Source organism: Amblyraja radiata, chromosome 6 (assembly GCF_010909765.2).
Source record: "Amblyraja radiata isolate CabotCenter1 chromosome 6, sAmbRad1.1.pri, whole genome shotgun sequence".
In the NCBI taxonomy this organism is placed as follows: Eukaryota; Metazoa; Chordata; class Chondrichthyes; order Rajiformes; family Rajidae; genus Amblyraja; species Amblyraja radiata.
Genome location: NC_045961.1, coordinates 103,253,071 through 103,269,949, shown reverse-complemented (window position 1 = coordinate 103,269,949; position 16,879 = coordinate 103,253,071). Strand labels below are relative to the sequence as shown.

At 46.4% G+C, this 16,879-nt stretch overlaps 1 protein-coding gene across 1 annotated transcript in view; it reads left to right on the top strand.

The window, feature by feature from the left end:
* The window catches only part of LOC116974656 (pseudouridine 5'-phosphatase), a 60,809-nt gene extending 50,404 nt beyond the window's left edge, over positions 1-10,405 (top strand). The window contains exon 4 of the mRNA XM_033023362.1: positions 9,988-10,405. Within this exon, the coding sequence (XP_032879253.1) occupies positions 9,988-10,164 (177 nt within the window). The 3' untranslated portion in view covers positions 10,165-10,405. The remainder of the gene's footprint in view (positions 1-9,987) is intronic.
* Positions 10,406-16,879: the final 6,474 nt, after the last annotated feature.

The following is a 16,879-nucleotide window of genomic DNA, read 5'->3' as shown; positions in this document are numbered from 1 at the left end:
GCCGTATCTTGAAAACTTACAAACCAAATCTGTGGAGGGAATAGACACGGACAAGGTATGTCGAGAGTCACGTTTTGTACAGATGCTGCCTGACCCGATGTTCCCGATGTTGGGGGAGTCCAGAACCAGGGGCCACAGTTTAAGAATAATGAGTAAGCCATTTAGAACGGAGACGTGGAAACACTTTTTCTCACAGAGAGTTGTGAGTCTGTGGAATTCTCTGCCTCAGAGGGCAGTGGAGGCCGGTTCTCTGGATGCTTTCAAGAGAGAGCTAGATAGGGCTCTTAAAGATAGCGGAGTCAGGGGAAATGGGGAGAAGGCAGGAATGGGGTACTGATTGGGGATGATCAGCCATGATCACATTGAATGGCGGTGCTGGCTCGAAGGGCCGAATGGCCGACTCCTGCACCTATTGTCTATTGTCTGTTGACGCGCTGAGTTCCTCCACAACTTTGTGTGTGTGTGTGTGTGTGTGTGTGTGTGTGTGTGTGTGTGTGTGGGTGTGTGTGTGTGTGTGTATGTGTGTGAGTGTGCGTGCGCGTGCGCGTGCGTGTGTGTGTGTGGGTGTGCGCGCGTGCGCGTGTGTGTGGGTGTGTGTGTATGTGTGAGCGTGCGTGCGTGTGTGTGTGTGTGTGTATATGTGTGAGCGTGCGTGCGTGTGTGTGTGTGGGTGTGTGTGTGTGTGTGTGTGTGTGTGTGGGTGTGTGTGTGGGTGTGTGTGTGTGTGTGTGTGTGTGTGTGTGGGTGTGTGTGTGTGTGTGTGTGTGTGTGTGTGTGTGGGTGTGTGTGTGTGTGTATTTGTGTGTTTACCATGACACACGATTCTTAATCTTTCCTTCAAAACAAAGTTGATGTCTGTAATCCCTGGTCTGCCTGTCTGTCCCTTATTTTATTTGAGACGTTCCATTCTCAATATTTCACTGTATCTCGGTGTCTGTGTCAGATCAGTATTCATAGAAACCCATTCATCTGCCATTTTCCATCTGGGAGCGAAATAAAATGCTTCATTTTTACATACAGTTTTATTACTTCTATGCATTTTCTTTCATTTAAAGTTGAAAAGATTGGATAAAGTGGATTTTATTTTTACATTGGTGCCTCATGAGGTTACTTCTTAACTCTCACATGTAAAGAAACGGTGTTACATTTATTTTGGATTAAATTTCCTGAGAGCGCAACTATATTTAAATAATTCATAGGATTATTATCTTGCTGAAGCTTTTGTGGTGTCACGTTCTTATAATTCACAAGGTGACAGGTACATTGCCGGTAATCTTACTTATGAAAAAGCTATGTAACATATCTATTCACTCTCACAAAGTATCTATCTTTGACCAGGAAGAAATGCATTCATTTTGTTGTCAAAAGTGAATGTCGTTTTCATACATGTGAATGGCATTAGGAGCATACATCTTTATTGACTCCTCATACGATTTGTGGGGTTCTGTCCTCTCCATTAATACATTTTTAAGACATCATTTTTCTCTCTGCTCTGGAATCTCCTCCCTGACTCCCTCTGCTTGGCTCCTTCATCATTCGCCATCCTCTTCTGCATTAGTTCATAAGTGACAGGAGCGGAATTAGGCCACTCGGCCCGTCAAGTCTAGTCTGGCCGTTCAATCATAGCTGATCTTGGATGGTGAATCTCTTGAATTCTGTACCTGGAAGCTTGTCGTCCACAGGGCGCAGAAGATAATTGGGACACAGCTACCAGCCTTGGAGGGCATCTACTACACACGGTGCCTCAGGAAGGCCGTCAGCATCCACAAAGACTCCTCACACCCTTGTAATGGTCTGTTCGAACTTCTACCTTCCGGAAGACGTTACAAGGCCTTCTACGCCCGCACCTCCAGACTTAGGAACAGCTTCATCCCCAGAGCTATCGCTGCTCTGAACCGGCCTTGCGGAGTGCCCCCCACCCCCATGAACTGTATTCACGCACATCGACGCGGCACAGACATATTAGCACTTTAGACTGTTTTACTGTTCTTTTTTATAAATCATGTTTCTCGGGGTATCTAAATTTTATTAGTTGACATCGGATGGAAGCTGCAGACCAAATCTCGTTGCACCTATGTGCAATGACAATAAAATATATTATTATTATTATTATTATTAGCTAGACAAGTGGTTCTTAACCTTTTTGGCATACGTACGGGCATACGCGAACAAAATACTGTATGTGGTATGGTTCCTAAAAATGGGCTCAACAAATGGATATGTTATTTAGAAACATAGAAAATAGGTACAGGAGGAGGCCATTCGGCCCTTCGAGCCAGCGCCGCCATTCATTGTGATCATGGCTGATTGTCCCCAATCAATAACCCATGCCTGCCTTCTCCCCATGTCCCTTGACTCCACTAGCCCCTAGAGCTCTATCTAACTCTCTCTTAAATCCATCCAGTGACTTGGCCTCCACTTCCCTCTGTGGCAGGGAATTCCACAAATTCACAACTCTCTGGGTGAAAATGTTTTTTCTCACCTCAGTTTTAAATGGCCTCCACTTTATTCTAAGACTGTGGCCCCTGGTTCTGGACTCGCCCCACATTGGGAACATTTATGATCCCTTCGTGTCCCGAGGTAAAGCCCCAAATGACCCCCCCCCCATGGGGCTCCCGACCCCCAGGTTAAGAACAGCTGAGCTCGATCATAGAAAGCTTTTGAAGAGGAGTTGGATAGATCTTTGAAAGATCAAAGAATTGAAGGGCTGCAGGGAACTGATACCGAAGAGGAGATGATACCTGGAGTGAATGAGAGCATGGCCAGGATGGTGTGGGACGTTGATGATTTTGGCTGCCATTTTGAGGCCATGCCTCTTATAGATCCCTTCGACGGTGGGGAGGTCAGTACCTGTCATGGACCAGGCAGTGTCTACCAAGTGTGTTCATCAACAGTAGAAACAAAGAACTGCAGATGGTGGTTAATGCACAAAAAGACACAAAGTGCTGGAGTAACTCAGCGGGTCAGGCAGCATCTCTGGAGGACATGGAAAGAGGTGACAAAATATAGAAACAAGGAACTGCAGACGCTGGTTCATACCGAAGATCGCCACAAGGTGCTGGAGTAACTCAGCGAGTCAGGCAGCATCCCTGGAGAAAAAAGATGGGTGACGCTTTGGGTCGGGTCCCGTTTTGAGCCGATGCACCACAAGTGCCAGAGACCCCTGGTTCGATCCTGACCTCAGGTGCTGTCTGTGTGGAGTTTGCACCTTCTGTCCGTGACTGCATGGGTTTTCTCCGGTTTCAAGGCAGCCACGAGTCAAGAGTGTTTTATTATCCATATGTACCGAAAAGGAACAATTAAGTTCCTCCTCCCACATCTCAAAGACGTGCGGATTTGCAGGTTAATTGGCCTCTGAAAAAAGGCCCTGAGTGTAGGGAGTGGATCCAAAGATGCGATGGGCTAGTTTGAACACGACGGCTGAGTGGCGCAGCGGTGGAGTTGCTACCTTACAGCGCCAGAGACCCGGGTTCAATCCTGACTACGGGTGCTGTGCTGTCTGTACGGAGTTTGTATGTTCTCCCCGTGACCGCGTGCGTTTTCTCCCGGTTTCCTCCCACACTCCAAAGACGTACCGGTTTGTAGGTTAATTGTGTTCGGTAACATTGTAAATGGTCCCTAGTGTGTCGGACAGTGATATGGTACGGGGTGATTGCTAGTTGGCGCGGATTCAGTGGGCCAAAGGGCCTGTATACGCGATGTGCCTCTGAAGTCTAAAGGGTGATTGATGGTTGGTGTGGACTTGATGGGCCGAAGGGTCTGTTTGCATGCGGAATCTCTTTAAAATTAGAGCACCCAGAGAGAACGTGAAAACTCCACCCACACAGACAGCACTGGAGGTCGCGACTGACAATAGACAATAGACAATAGGTGCAGGAGGAGGCCATTTGGCCCTTCGAGCCAGCACTGTCATTCAATGTGATCATGGCTGATCATCCCCAATCAGTACCCCGTTCTTGCCTTCTCCCCATATCCCCTGACTCCGCTATCTTTAAGAGCCCTATCTAGCTCTCTTTTGAAAGTATCCAGAGAACCGGCCTCCGCCGCCCTCTGAGGCAGAGAATTCCACAGACTCACAACACTCTGTGTGAAAAAAGTATTTCCTCATCTCCGTTCTAAATGGCTTACCCCTTATTCTTAAACTGTGGCCCCCTAAACTCTGGACTCCCCCAATATCGGAAAAATGTTTCCTGCTTCTAACGTGTCCAAACCCTTAATAATTTAATATGTTTCAATAAGATACCCTCTCATCCTTCTAAACTCCAGAGTATACAAGCCCAGCCGCTCCATTCTTTCAGCATATGACAGGCCCGCTATCTCAGGAATTAACCTTGTAAACCTACGCTGCACTCTCTCAATAGCAAGAACTCGGGTCAGTCTTGCTTCGAAGCTGTGCCACTGTGCACTTTGGTTGTAAGCTCTCCCATACACATGAGCCTAGTTCACAGTCATTTCCCATCCCCCCCCCATTCATTACAATCCATCTGCCTGTGGGTTTCACACCCGTTACCCTCTCCCTGAACAGCAAGAAGCGATGCCAGTGTTCGGATGAAGCTGACAGCTCACCCACCGCCTTCATGACAATTTAAGGGTCGACCATCAAAATGGCCCCCCCCGCCTCTCTTGCTAACAACATTGGGCAGGCATAGAAAAATGCTCCTTGCTCCTCTCTCCGTGAATCACCTGATGGAGGGATAGACACATTACGAGTGAGCAGACGTCTAGCTGTGGCAATGAAAGATGTGGAAAGAGAGAACGCGGCAACTAAGGGATAAATATCCTGCGTAACTAACTAAATGGCAGGGTAAGCTCACTGAAGTGAGATGGGGAATAAATGCGGTGAATTGTGGCAGGACAGCGCGTGGAGTTTAGTTAGAGTGGTGGTTTTACCACCGCATAACCCGGCAGAAATGCAATTTAGTTGCATGTGGCACACGTTTCCAACATAAATATTCGTTATGTCAGTGTCCTGTGTCAGGTATCATTTCCTCTCAGTGCAGTTGAGATTTAGCTTCCGACATATGAGAAAGTAGGGAATTAGGAGTGGAAACTGACGGCAATCAGTTTTAGTAGCTGTTTAGGACCGGTTGTCTTCTATTAAGATGAATGATCAAAGTTACGCCGTATTAAAAGGGATGTTACGAGCACACAAGCAATTTGCTCTGGTTTTCAACTTGCCAAAGCTATGAAAGTAACTTTTTTTCTCAGCTGCTCAGTGACTGGATTTTGACGTTAAGCTATAGTATTGTGATTTTTCACTTCATATAGATCCAGATTAAGAGACCTTAAGATACCAATCCATAAAATCTACCGTGGCTGTTCTCCTCCACAACAACCTAACTACCCCTCTTGTTCTGATGAAGGATCCCAGACATGGCAGCTATTTCACTTTCCGTGGATGTTTAGTTTGGAGATACAGCATGGAATCAGGCCCTTCGGCCCACCGAGTCCTCACTGACCATTGATCACCCCTTCACACTAGTTCTATGTTCGAATGATTGATTGAAAGATACAGCATGGAATCAGGCCCTTCGGCCCACTGAGTGCACACTGATCATTGGTCGACAAAAATGCTGGAGAAACTCAGTGGGTGAGGCAGCATCTATGGAGCGAAGGAATAGGTGACATTTTGGGTCGAGACCCTTCTTCATTGATCACCCATTCACACTAATTACATGATATCCAACTTTCTCATCCACTTCCCATGCCTTATGGGCAATTTACAGAGGGCAATTAACTGACAAACCCACATCCCGCATGTCTTTGGGACATGGGAGGAAACCAGAGCAAGCGGAGGAAACCCACGAGGTCACAGGGAGAATGTGTAAACTCCACATACAGACAGCGTGTAAGGGCAGGCTCAAAGCTGAGTTAGGGGCGATGTGAGGTGGCAGCTCTACCAGCTGCACCAATGTGTTGCCCAATCTGGCTGGCCTGGCCTGGCCTGGCCTGGGTGTTTACAACAGTTGACGTTTTTGCTTCAATATATCCAGTGTCTGCGGCGTCTCACCCTCACTGAGTCACTTCAACTGGAAATACAACCCTGCTGCATCTTACGTGTGGAACCATGTAAGGAGCAAAGATGGAATCATGTTAGGTGCGGTACAGTGGCAGCTTAAGATAGTTGCTGCCTTGCAGCGCCAGAGACCCGGGTTTGTTCCTGACTACGGCTGCTGACAAACTACGGGTTTGACCGTGTGGGTTTTCCCCGGGTGCCTCGGTTTCCACCCATGCTCCAAAGATGTACAGGTTTGTGGGTTAATTGGTTCGGGGAAAAATATATAAATTGTCCTTAGTGTGGGATAGCGCTAGTGTATGGTAATTGCTGGTCAGCAGGGGCTCGGTGGGCCGAAGAGCTTTTCTTCTGCAATGTAAATTAAAACCGAGATGAGAAGAACTTTTTTCACACAGAGAGTGGTGAATCTCTGGAACTCTCTGCCACAGAGGGTAGTCGAGGCCAGTTCATTGGCTATATTTAAGAGGGAGTTAGATGTGGCCCTTGTGGCTAAGGGGATCAGAGGGTATGGAGAGAAGGCAGGTACGGGATACTGAGTTGGATGATCAGCCATGATCATATTGAATGGCGGTGCAGGCTCGAAGGGCCGAATGGCCTACTCCTGCACCTAATTTCTATGTTTCTATGTTTCTAAATGTAACTCTGTAAAATGTAACTAAACTAAATGTAACTCTGCCCTCGGCATTTGCTTTTTCCCTTCCTGGGAAAAGGTTCTGACTGTCTACCCTATCTACGCCTCACATAGTTTTATGCACTTCTACCAGGTCCCCAACATTCCAGACAAAACAATGTCAATCAGTCTGAAGAAGGGTTTCTTCACTCCATATTCGCTCCATAGATGCTGCCGCACCCGCTGAGTTTCTCCAGCACTTTTGTCTACCTTTGATTTTCCAGCATCTGCAGTTCCTTCTTAAACATTAAATCGGAGTTGCTCTCACAGCTGAGAATTGCAGAGCGAGTGTGGGGTTTGTCCTTGCACGGGGATTCTACAATCCAGGATCAATATTCTGTGCGGCAGAATTCATAATTCTTCATCTCGGAATAATTAATGAGGTGGACGTGACTGGGAAGAAGATTTTAGCTTTGTCACACGGATGCCCTTTGATTGAAATCCATAATAGGAGGCTCCCGCCAGGATGAATGCAAGCTTGATTTTGTCCCTATCTTTACAGGCTGAAGCTGAGGGAAAACTTTGATGCATTATCTGATATGCAGCTGCTCTCTATGACATTGACAGTGTGTGTGTGTGTGTGTGTGTGTGTGTGTGTGTGTGTGTGTGTGTGTGTGTGTGTGTGTGTGTGTGTGTGTGTGTGTGTGTGTGTGTGTGTGTGTGTGTGTGTGTGTGTGTGTGTGTGTGTGTGTGTGTGTGTGTGTGTGTGTGTGTGTGTGTGTGTGTGTGTGTGTGAGAGAGATACAGGGGATCCTCCCCTTCCACGTCAAAGTTGGCACGCATCCTTCCCTCAATTCTGAAGAGGTATTAACATCTTACAGTATTGTCAAAATCAAAGCACAAAGACCATCCTTGATGCCTATATATATTTGCTGTAACAAATAAATGCAATGATTATGGGTCATTAGCTTGGCTTCCTCGGTAATGAAGAGTTTTAATTGCCTCTAGTTTCAGGGAATTAGCTAAGTCCCTCCATTATGCATCTTGCTCGGGTAATAATTGGTTGGTTGCAAACAAGATCCGTGACATCACGGAAGTCAATTAGGTTCGTCTTTGCAAGGCTTGTCAAGTGTATTTCTGTGCACTGTCTGGATACAAAGTGTTTCTGAAGGGCCTGATAATGCTATTTTGTGCAGCTTTTAAGCTTACCCGCAAAAGTCGGGCCGTATCACAGTCGAGCGTTTAGAGAGAGCTTTCATCACTGGACACGGGGTTTTCAAGGGAGTCCGACTTAATTCTGCAGAGTGGATAGGCAGGCACTGAGCGTCAAAGCCAGTTGGCAAGGGCTGCTTTTCTTTTCCTTCTCTTTGACGTGGATATTGTTCAAAGCTCTGAAAACATTAAAGGAGTCTGACAGTCTTGTGCATGGTAAAAGGCTCCTTCCAAAAGGTTGCTTGCTGTCACAGAAATATTAGCCTCTGCAAAAACCCTATAATTGAGACGCATTTTGCAACAGAAAACAAAAATCGCCAGGCCTTCAAGGTCAAGGTCAAGGCTGGGGGGAGGGGGGAGGGACGATACAGGCGTGCTTCAAGGAAGAGGAGGGAAGTCTTAATAGAAATGCCGCTAGCAGGATTTCTACTGAGCTAGTGCAAAACATGTTGATAAAAGAGGAATGGGATTGTGCCTGTTTTTAGATCAAAATACACTAATCAGCTCCCTTCACTTCTGGAAGATGATGGGGTGACATTCTTCATTTAAAGTCAGGGGGAAAAAACATAAAGAAATCTGCTTCATTTTGTTTTTTTTCTCTTCTCCGTGTTACATCTAGCAATTTGTATTTCATCCTTTCATCGAAGCAAGCCAAGTGTCACTTATTTGATCGTGCGGTAATTGTGCACTGTGGGGAAAAAATGTGCTTGGGTGGAAACTGATTATTGGGGCCCGGGTTGGAGATCAGGCGGCCTTAATTGGCCCAAACACCCCCCCCCCCCACTCCAGGAAAGAGAGAGGGAAATGTAGAGAGGGTGGGAAGCTGTAGGATTACTGTTTCCTACTGCCATCAGGTATTATATCAGGCTAGTTAATTAGCTATGATATTCACTGTCATTCAGGAGTCCACTGCCATTCATTCTCCCCATTAACAGGCATGGAGGAGAATTAGACAAAATATCAGAATGACAATAGACAATAGGTGCATGAGTAGGCTATTCGGCCCTTCGAGCCAGCACCGCCAATCAATGTGATCATGGCTGATCATCCCCAATCAGTACCCCGTTCCTGCCTTCTCCCCATATCCCCTGACTCCGCTATCTTTAGGAGCCTCATCCAGCTCTCTCCTGAAAGTATCCAGAGAACCGGCCTCCATCGCCCTGTGAGACTCACAACTCTCTGTGAGAAAAAGTGTTTCTTCGTCTCCGTTCTAAATGGCTCACCCCCTTATTCTTAAACTGTGGCCCCTGGTTCTGGGCTCCCCCAACATCGGGAACATGTTTCCTGTCTCTAGCATGTCCAAATGCTTAATAACCTTATATGTTTCAATAAGATCCCCTCTAATCCGTCTAAAGTTCAGAGTATACAAGTCCAGCCGCTCCATTCTCTCAGCATATGATAGTCCCGCCATCCCGGGAATAAACCTTGTAAACCTACGCTGCACTTCCTTTAAACTTTGCCCCTTTCACCTTAAAGCTATGCCCTCAAGTTTTTGATAAGCTGGTCAAACTCTATATCCCTCCACATCCCTGCATATTCATGTGCCCATCTAAAGGCCTCTTAAACACCACAAAGTGACCTTCAGTTTCGACCTGAAACGTCCCCTATTCCTTCACTCCAGAGATGCTGCCCGTCACGCTGAGTTACTACAGCATTTTGTATATACATTATTACAATTGAGCCATTGACAGTGTATAGATGCATGAATAAGGGAATAACGTTTAGTGCAAGGTAAAACTAGCAAAGTCCGATCAAGGATCGTCCGAGGGTCACCCATAAGGTAGATAGTAGTTCAGCGCTGCTCTCTGGGTGTGGTAGGATGGTTCAGTTGCCTGATAACAGCTGGGAAGAAACAGTCCCTGAATCTAGAGGTGTGCGTTTTCACATTTCTGTACTTTTTGCCTAATGGGGTGAAGAGGGAGTGGCCAGGGTGCGACTCGTCCTGGATTATGCTGCTGGCCTGGTGTAAAAACGCGAGGTGTAAATGGAGTCAATGGAAGGGAGGTCGGTTGGGTTCTTAAAACCCAAGAAGAATGAGTGTCTGTAAGATTGCGTGTGGGGAAAGCCGTGATACGTGTGTGTGCTGGGGGATTGAAGGGAATCTGTGTGTTGTTTACTCAACAAAATGCTTTGTTCTCTCCACACCCAGTGCCTTGTGTTTGAAGATTCCCCGAATGGAGTGACGGCAGCGTTGACAGCAGGGATGCAGGTGGTCCACGTTCCAGACCCCCAGCTGGACCCGGAGCTCACAAAGTCGGCAACCCTGGTACTCAAGTCGCTGGAGGACTTCAAGCCGGAATTGTTTGGTTTACCTGCGTATGATTAGTCTCTCAGCCAGTCTCCAGGCGCAGAGTGTGTGGGTTGGTTCTTCTTTCTCTGGTCTTGGTCGTGGGAGGAAGACCATTCATCCGTGCGGCCGGTGCCTTTTCATCGAATCCTTCCAAATCGTTTTTACAATTGCAACACCCGACGACCAGTGTAGTATTCTGATCCCCGACAGTAAAGTCAAGCTGGTACACAAAAATGCTGGAGAAACTCAGCGGGTGCAGCAGCATCTATGGAGCGAAGGAAATAGGCAACGTTGCCTATTTCCTTCGCTCCATGCAAAGAGTTGAACAATCTCCACTATAGGAAATAGGCAACGTTTCGGGACGAAACCCTTCCGGGTTTTGGCCCGAAACGTTGCCTATTTCCTTCGCTCCATAGATGCTGCTGCACCTGCTGAGTGTCTCCAGCATTTTTGTCTACCTTCGATTTTCCAGCATCTGCAGTTCCTTCTTGAACACAGTAAAGTCAAGCTGACCTCTGCACCAAAAGTTCTTAAGTTCTAGTTGCAGAATTAGGCCATCAAGCCTGCTCCGCCATTCAATCATGGCTGACCTATCTTTCCCTCTCAACCCCATTCTCTTGCCTTCTCCCCATAGACACCCATTCTAATCAAGAATCTATCGGACTCCGCCTTAATAATATTAATTGACGGCCTCTGTAGCCTTCTGTAGCAATGAATTGCACCGATTCACCACCCTCTTACCAAAGAAATTCCTCCTCATCTTTCTAAAGGAATGTCTTTTTTATTCTGAGGCTACTGCCTCTGGTCCTAGTTTCTCCCACGAGTAGAAACACACTCTCCACATCCACTCCTTTCAGGCATTTCACTATTCGGTAACTTTCAATGAGGGGGCCCCTCATCCTTCGAAACTCATTAACGAGTACAGCACTGTCCAATGCTCATCATACTTTAATTCAATCGTTCCTGGGATCAAGTCTCCTCTGGACCCTCTCCGTAGTGGCACCCAAACCTTTACCTCAGTCTGGGTTTACATCTCAGCATTTAATTCAACTTGCAAAACGGAGAGGAAGCTCTGGTGCTGTGACTGTAAACTAAAAGAATGCGTCATTTCAGATTTAATTTACATTGGTGATGAATCAATGGGAGATCTTGTGGCCATTCGATCAGCTGCTTTGTGTTTAAGTCACAAAATATAAGGATTGACGCAATATATTAGAGCCATGGAGTCTGGCCCAACTTGCCCACACTAACCTACATGCCCCATCTACACTAGTCCCACCTGCCTGTGTTTGCCCCATTTTCCTCTACACCTATCCTACCAATGTACCTGTCATAAATGTGTATTAAACGTTGTGATTGTACCTGACTCAACTACCTCTTCTGGCAGCTCGTTCCATACACCCACCATGCTCTGAGTGAAAAAGTTGCTCCTCGGGTTCCTATTAAATCTTTCCCCTCTCACCTTAAGCTTATGACCTCTGTGTTCTGATTCCCTGCCACCCTAACATGTAAAACCTACCACCCTCTGTGTATTGGTGTCTGTGGCACATGGATATCTATTGGTTTTCTGATACAAAGATCCCTGTTGGTTTTCTGGTACTCGGGCCCTATCGAACTTGCTGATGCAAGGGTCCGTATTGCTGTTTCTGGTACGAGGGGCCACTATTCCTTTGCTGATACCAGGATCCCTAGTGGACTTTATGTTGGTACAAGAGTCCCATTGGTTTTCGGCACAAGGGTTCCTAAAGGGCCTGTCCCACTTACGCAACTTTTTCGGCGACTGCCGGCACCCGTCATAGGTCACCGAAAATTTTCAACATGTTGAAAATCCAGCGGCGATCAGAAAGACGCTACGACTCTTTGAGTGACTAGGAGACCTCTCACAACCATACAAGCGACACCCTGGTGACATCTCGCAGGATGAAGCCTGTATGGTTGTGAGTAGTCGCCTAAAGAGTCGTACCTTGTTCTGGTCGCCGCTGGATTTTCAACATGTTGAACATTTTCGGTGACCTGCAACGACCTATGACGGGTGCCGGCAGTCGCCAAAAAAGTTGTGTAAGTGGGACAGGCCCTTAATGGTTTTTCTGATACAAGGATTCCTATTGGTTTTTTTCCAGATACAGGTGTCACTTTTGGGTTTTTTCTGGTGCAAGGGTCCCTGTTGTTTATTTTTTCTGGATTGCCATTCACGCTCTCCTTCAACTTTGAACTCACGAATAACCAAGACTAGGGTGCCATGCGCCATTTCAGAGTTCAGATCCAGTGCATTGACCAGTGTCAATTCATGTGTTTTTTTAAGTTACTTCTGTTCGTGGATGAGAACGGTGTCTTTCACCATTGAGAGCTAGTAGTCCGGAGGGTCTCGAGCCGAAACGCCGACTGTCCCCTCCCCTCCCTCCCCCCCCCCCCCCATATCTGCAGTCACTTGTGTCTCCATTTTGCCGTGAGTTTATTCTGTCCACAGATAGACACAAAGTGCTGAAGCAACTCAGCGGGTCAGGCAGCATCTCTGGAGAGAAGGAACGGGTGACGTTTTGGTTCGGAACCCTTCTTCAGACTAAAGGGGCTGTCCCACTGTACGAGCTAATTCAAGAGCTCTCCCGAGTTTCCCCTGATTCGAACTCGGAGAATTACGTTAATAGCCGCTCGTAGGTACTCGGGGCTCTCGTGGACATTTTTCAACATGTAGACAAAAATTGGTGGAGAAACTCAGCAGGTGAGGCAGCATCTGTGGAGCGAAGGAAATAGGCAATGTTTCGGGCCGAAACCCGGAAGGGTTTCGGCCCGAAACGTTGCCTATTTCCTATAGTGGAGATTGTTCAACTCTTTGCATGGAGCGAAGGAAATAGGCAACGTTGCCTATTTCCTTCGTTCCATAGATGCTGCCTCACCCGCTGAGTTTCAACATGTTGAAAAATCTTCACGGGTCTTCACGAGCTTACCGCGTTTCCCGAGTACCTGCCGTTAGCGTTACGAGCCGCTAAGAGACGTCCCCGAGCTCTGACGTACATTCTACGTGCTTACCACGAGTTTGATTTTTTTTTAAAAACTCGGGCGAGCTCTTGAATGAACTCATACCGTGCGACAGGCCCCTTGAAAGTAGAGGTGGTGGAACTGGGGGGGGGGTAGGAGAAGGCCAGAACAAATCGGGGCCGGCAACAACAGATGACCAAGGAAAGGTGGAGCCCACAATGGTCCATTGTTGACACGGGAAGGATGATAATGAAGGGATGCATGGATGCGAAAAATGAACCGTCACCTATTCCTTCGCTCCATAGATGCTGCCTCACCCGCTGAGTTTCTCCAGCATTTTCGTCAACCTTCGATTTTTCCAGCATCTGCAGTTCTTTCTTAAACAATGGAACTAGGACGACTATGGTTTGGGGGAGGGAATGCAATTGGAGAACTCAACGTTGGTCGTAAGCTGCCCCCTTGCTCCTCCATCTTTATTCCCCGTTTGATGTTGCTATGTTTCTGTGAGAGCTCACGCAATCCTTCATACCTTTTAAATCGGATTGAAAGAGTCACTTTCCAGCTGATTATCTCCCAGTTGGCATTCATTAACTTTATTGCGGAATTAAAATACGTCTGCGAGATATTGCGCGCGTTAGAGAAAAACAAAATGAGGAATAAAAAAGCAAATAATAATCGATGCTCAGCGGAGGCCAGATACGTCCTAAAATAGTGCAGAGTTTCATCAACCATCTCGCAATTATCAAGGCGGCAGTACAAATCACCAATGCATTGTTCCAGGCTGTTATCTGAATTCCGAGATCAGAATTTTTTTTTTTAAATGGTTGCGATCAGTGGCTTTGTTTTTCTTCTCACAAGCATCTCTCCCCAGCCTCCTGCTCCCTCGTGACATGTTATAGAAACAGCAAATGCTGGAGAACTCAGCGGGTTAGGCAGCAACCCTGCAGAGAGAAAATTCAGGTCGATAACCTTTCATCGGAAGCCCTGACTTGCTGAATGTCTACATCATTTTCTGCTTTTATTTTAGGTTTCAGGCACTTGTGTTTTAGTGTCCGTGACTACTTTGATGCGGTTTGTCAGCCGAGGGCACTCTGCAAGTAGCTGTGAAGCATCTTTCTCATGGTGGGGAGGATGTACAGTGACTGGCCTGTTTCCTATAACATTGTTACTCTTTTCTTTGCATATCTTTCATTCATTTGTTCTTTATCTCTCTACGTCACCATCTATATCTTTCCTTTCCCTTTCCCCTGACTAGTCTGAAGAAGGGTCTCGACCCGAAACGTCACCCATTCCTTCTCTCCATAGAGGCTGCCTGTCCCGCTGAGTTCCTCCAGCATTTTGGGTCTATCTTTGGTTTAAACCAGCATCTGCAGTTCTTTCCTACACTCCAGCATTCTGTGTCTAAATCTATAATTATGGCTATGTGGCCTGTTATCTATGGATATATTAATGATAATTCCCTCTTTGACTTCGATGCTCATCCCCAACCCAATGTAAAATTTAATTAAAAACTGCAGATGCTGAAAATCTGAAATAAAAACTGAAAGCACTGTAAACTCTCAGTTGGTCAGGCAGCCTCTGTGGTAAGAGAAGTACAGAGAGAAGTACCTATCACTTGCCAGGCTTTGTTACCCCCCCCCCCCCCCCCCCACTTCTCAGAGTCATAGAGCAGGGAAACAGGCCCTTCGGCCCAACTTGCCCATGCCGACCAAGGTGCCCCATCTACACTAGTCTAACCTGCCCGCATTTGGCCCATGTCCCTCTAAACCTTTCCCATTTGTGCACCTGTCCAGTTGCCTTTTCAACGTTGTCACCCACTGAGTTCTCTTCCTGGTCTCTCTCCCCCAACTTCCCCTTCCCAGCCACCACAATAATTCTGACAAAGGGATCCTGACCCGAAACGTCACCTAGCCATGTCCAGAGATGCTGCCTGCTTGACTCGTTCAGTTACTCCAGCACTTTGTGTCTTTTGGGGTTTTGCCTGCACGATATCACGGTTGCCGAACATTTCAACTCCCCTTTAAGAAGTTTAAGAAGGTACTGCAGATGCTGGAAAATCGAAGGTACACAAAAATGCTGGAGAAACTCAGCGGGTGCAGCAGCATCTATGGAGCGAAGGAAATAGGCAACGTTTCGTCCCGAAACGTTGCCTATTTCCTTCGCTCCATAGATGCTGCTGCACCCGCTGAGTTTCTCCAGCATTTTTGTGTACCTCAGGGAATACCACTGTTGCCAGTCCTCTTCCTACATTCGGTCCCTCCATCCCAACCACGTTCAGTCTGAAGAAGGATACGGACCCAAAACGTCAGCGATTCCTTTTCTCCACAGATGCTGCCTGACCCGTTGAGTTGCTCCAGCACCTCGTGTCTATCTGCAGTTCCTTGTCTCACTGAAGTACAGTTCATGTTTCAAGTGTGTTATCTTTCATCAGATGTTCTGTCGTTGTTCTATGGAGTCGGATGGAGGGGTGAAAAATTACCTCAAAGTATATCATTCAAGTGATTGTGAGGATATATGCACTGTATATGGAATTACCCGTAGAGTCCAATGTAGATGGGTCACTCATGTACACATCCGTCAGGACTCTATATTGTATAATTCCAATTCCTAATAGATATGGACCTTTTATTGTTTATTTGCCCAATGCTGCTAAACTATAAAATTATTCAATTTCCATCGCTCACGTTATTCTGAATTAGTTTGTTGGTCATCGGAGTGGATTTAGGCTATTTGGCCCATCAAGCCTACTCCGTCATTCAATCATGGCTGATCTATGTCTAACTCTCAACCCCATGCTCCTGCCTTCTCCCCATATGCCTTGACACTCTTACTAATCAAGAATCTGTGAATCTCCACCATAAAAATATCCACTGACTTGGCCTCCACAGCCGCCTGTGGCAATGAATTCCACAGATTCATCACCCTTTGGCTAAAGAAATTCCTCCTCGTCTCTTTTTTAAAGGTACGTCCTTTTATTCCGAGGCTGTGGCCTCTGGTCCTAGACTCTCCCACTGGTGGAAACATCCTCTCCACATCCACTCCGTCCGGGCCTTTCACCATTCGGTAGGTTTCAATGAGGTCACCCCCTCGTCCTTCTAAACTGCAGCGAGTACAGGCCCAGCGTCGTCAAACGCTCATCATAATAACTGATGGAAACATTTATATTTACTAGTTATTGAAATGTAAAACTACTTATTTTGTATAGAGTAGAAGGAACTTAACTCTGCTTCCAGTTTCATCAATTAGTTTCCAATTAGAAAACTCCAGCACAGGAACAGGCCCTTCAGCCCACACTGGAATTTCCTGGAGTTGGAAACACACTAATCCAAAGACCCTCAATTCGAGGAGCACAGGTATTCACACCAAAATATCTCCATCTATTACATCTTGTTCTGGTTTGAAAAATACCATTTGGATGTTTTTAAGGTTTGCAAATGTCGGACTTTGTTCGAATTAGACACTGTTAGAGTTATGATTGACTTTGTATCAGCCAAATGGCAGTGACAAATGAATATCATTTTATTCATAAGAAGGTTATAAGATGTCTTCAGAATATATTTTAATTATTTTCTCTCAATTTGTGGTCATATCTATTGTGTATCAATGCCTGGGAAGATAATTCTTGATACCGTTTCACTAATTATTAAATACGTTCTAAGTAGTGTGCGAGTCCCATGTATTCTTGAATAAACGCTGGGAGTAAGATTTACTTCGCCTGAAGCTTAAATTGTTTAGTGTCTGAGGAGCTCTGGCATACATTTCATTTACGGGCACG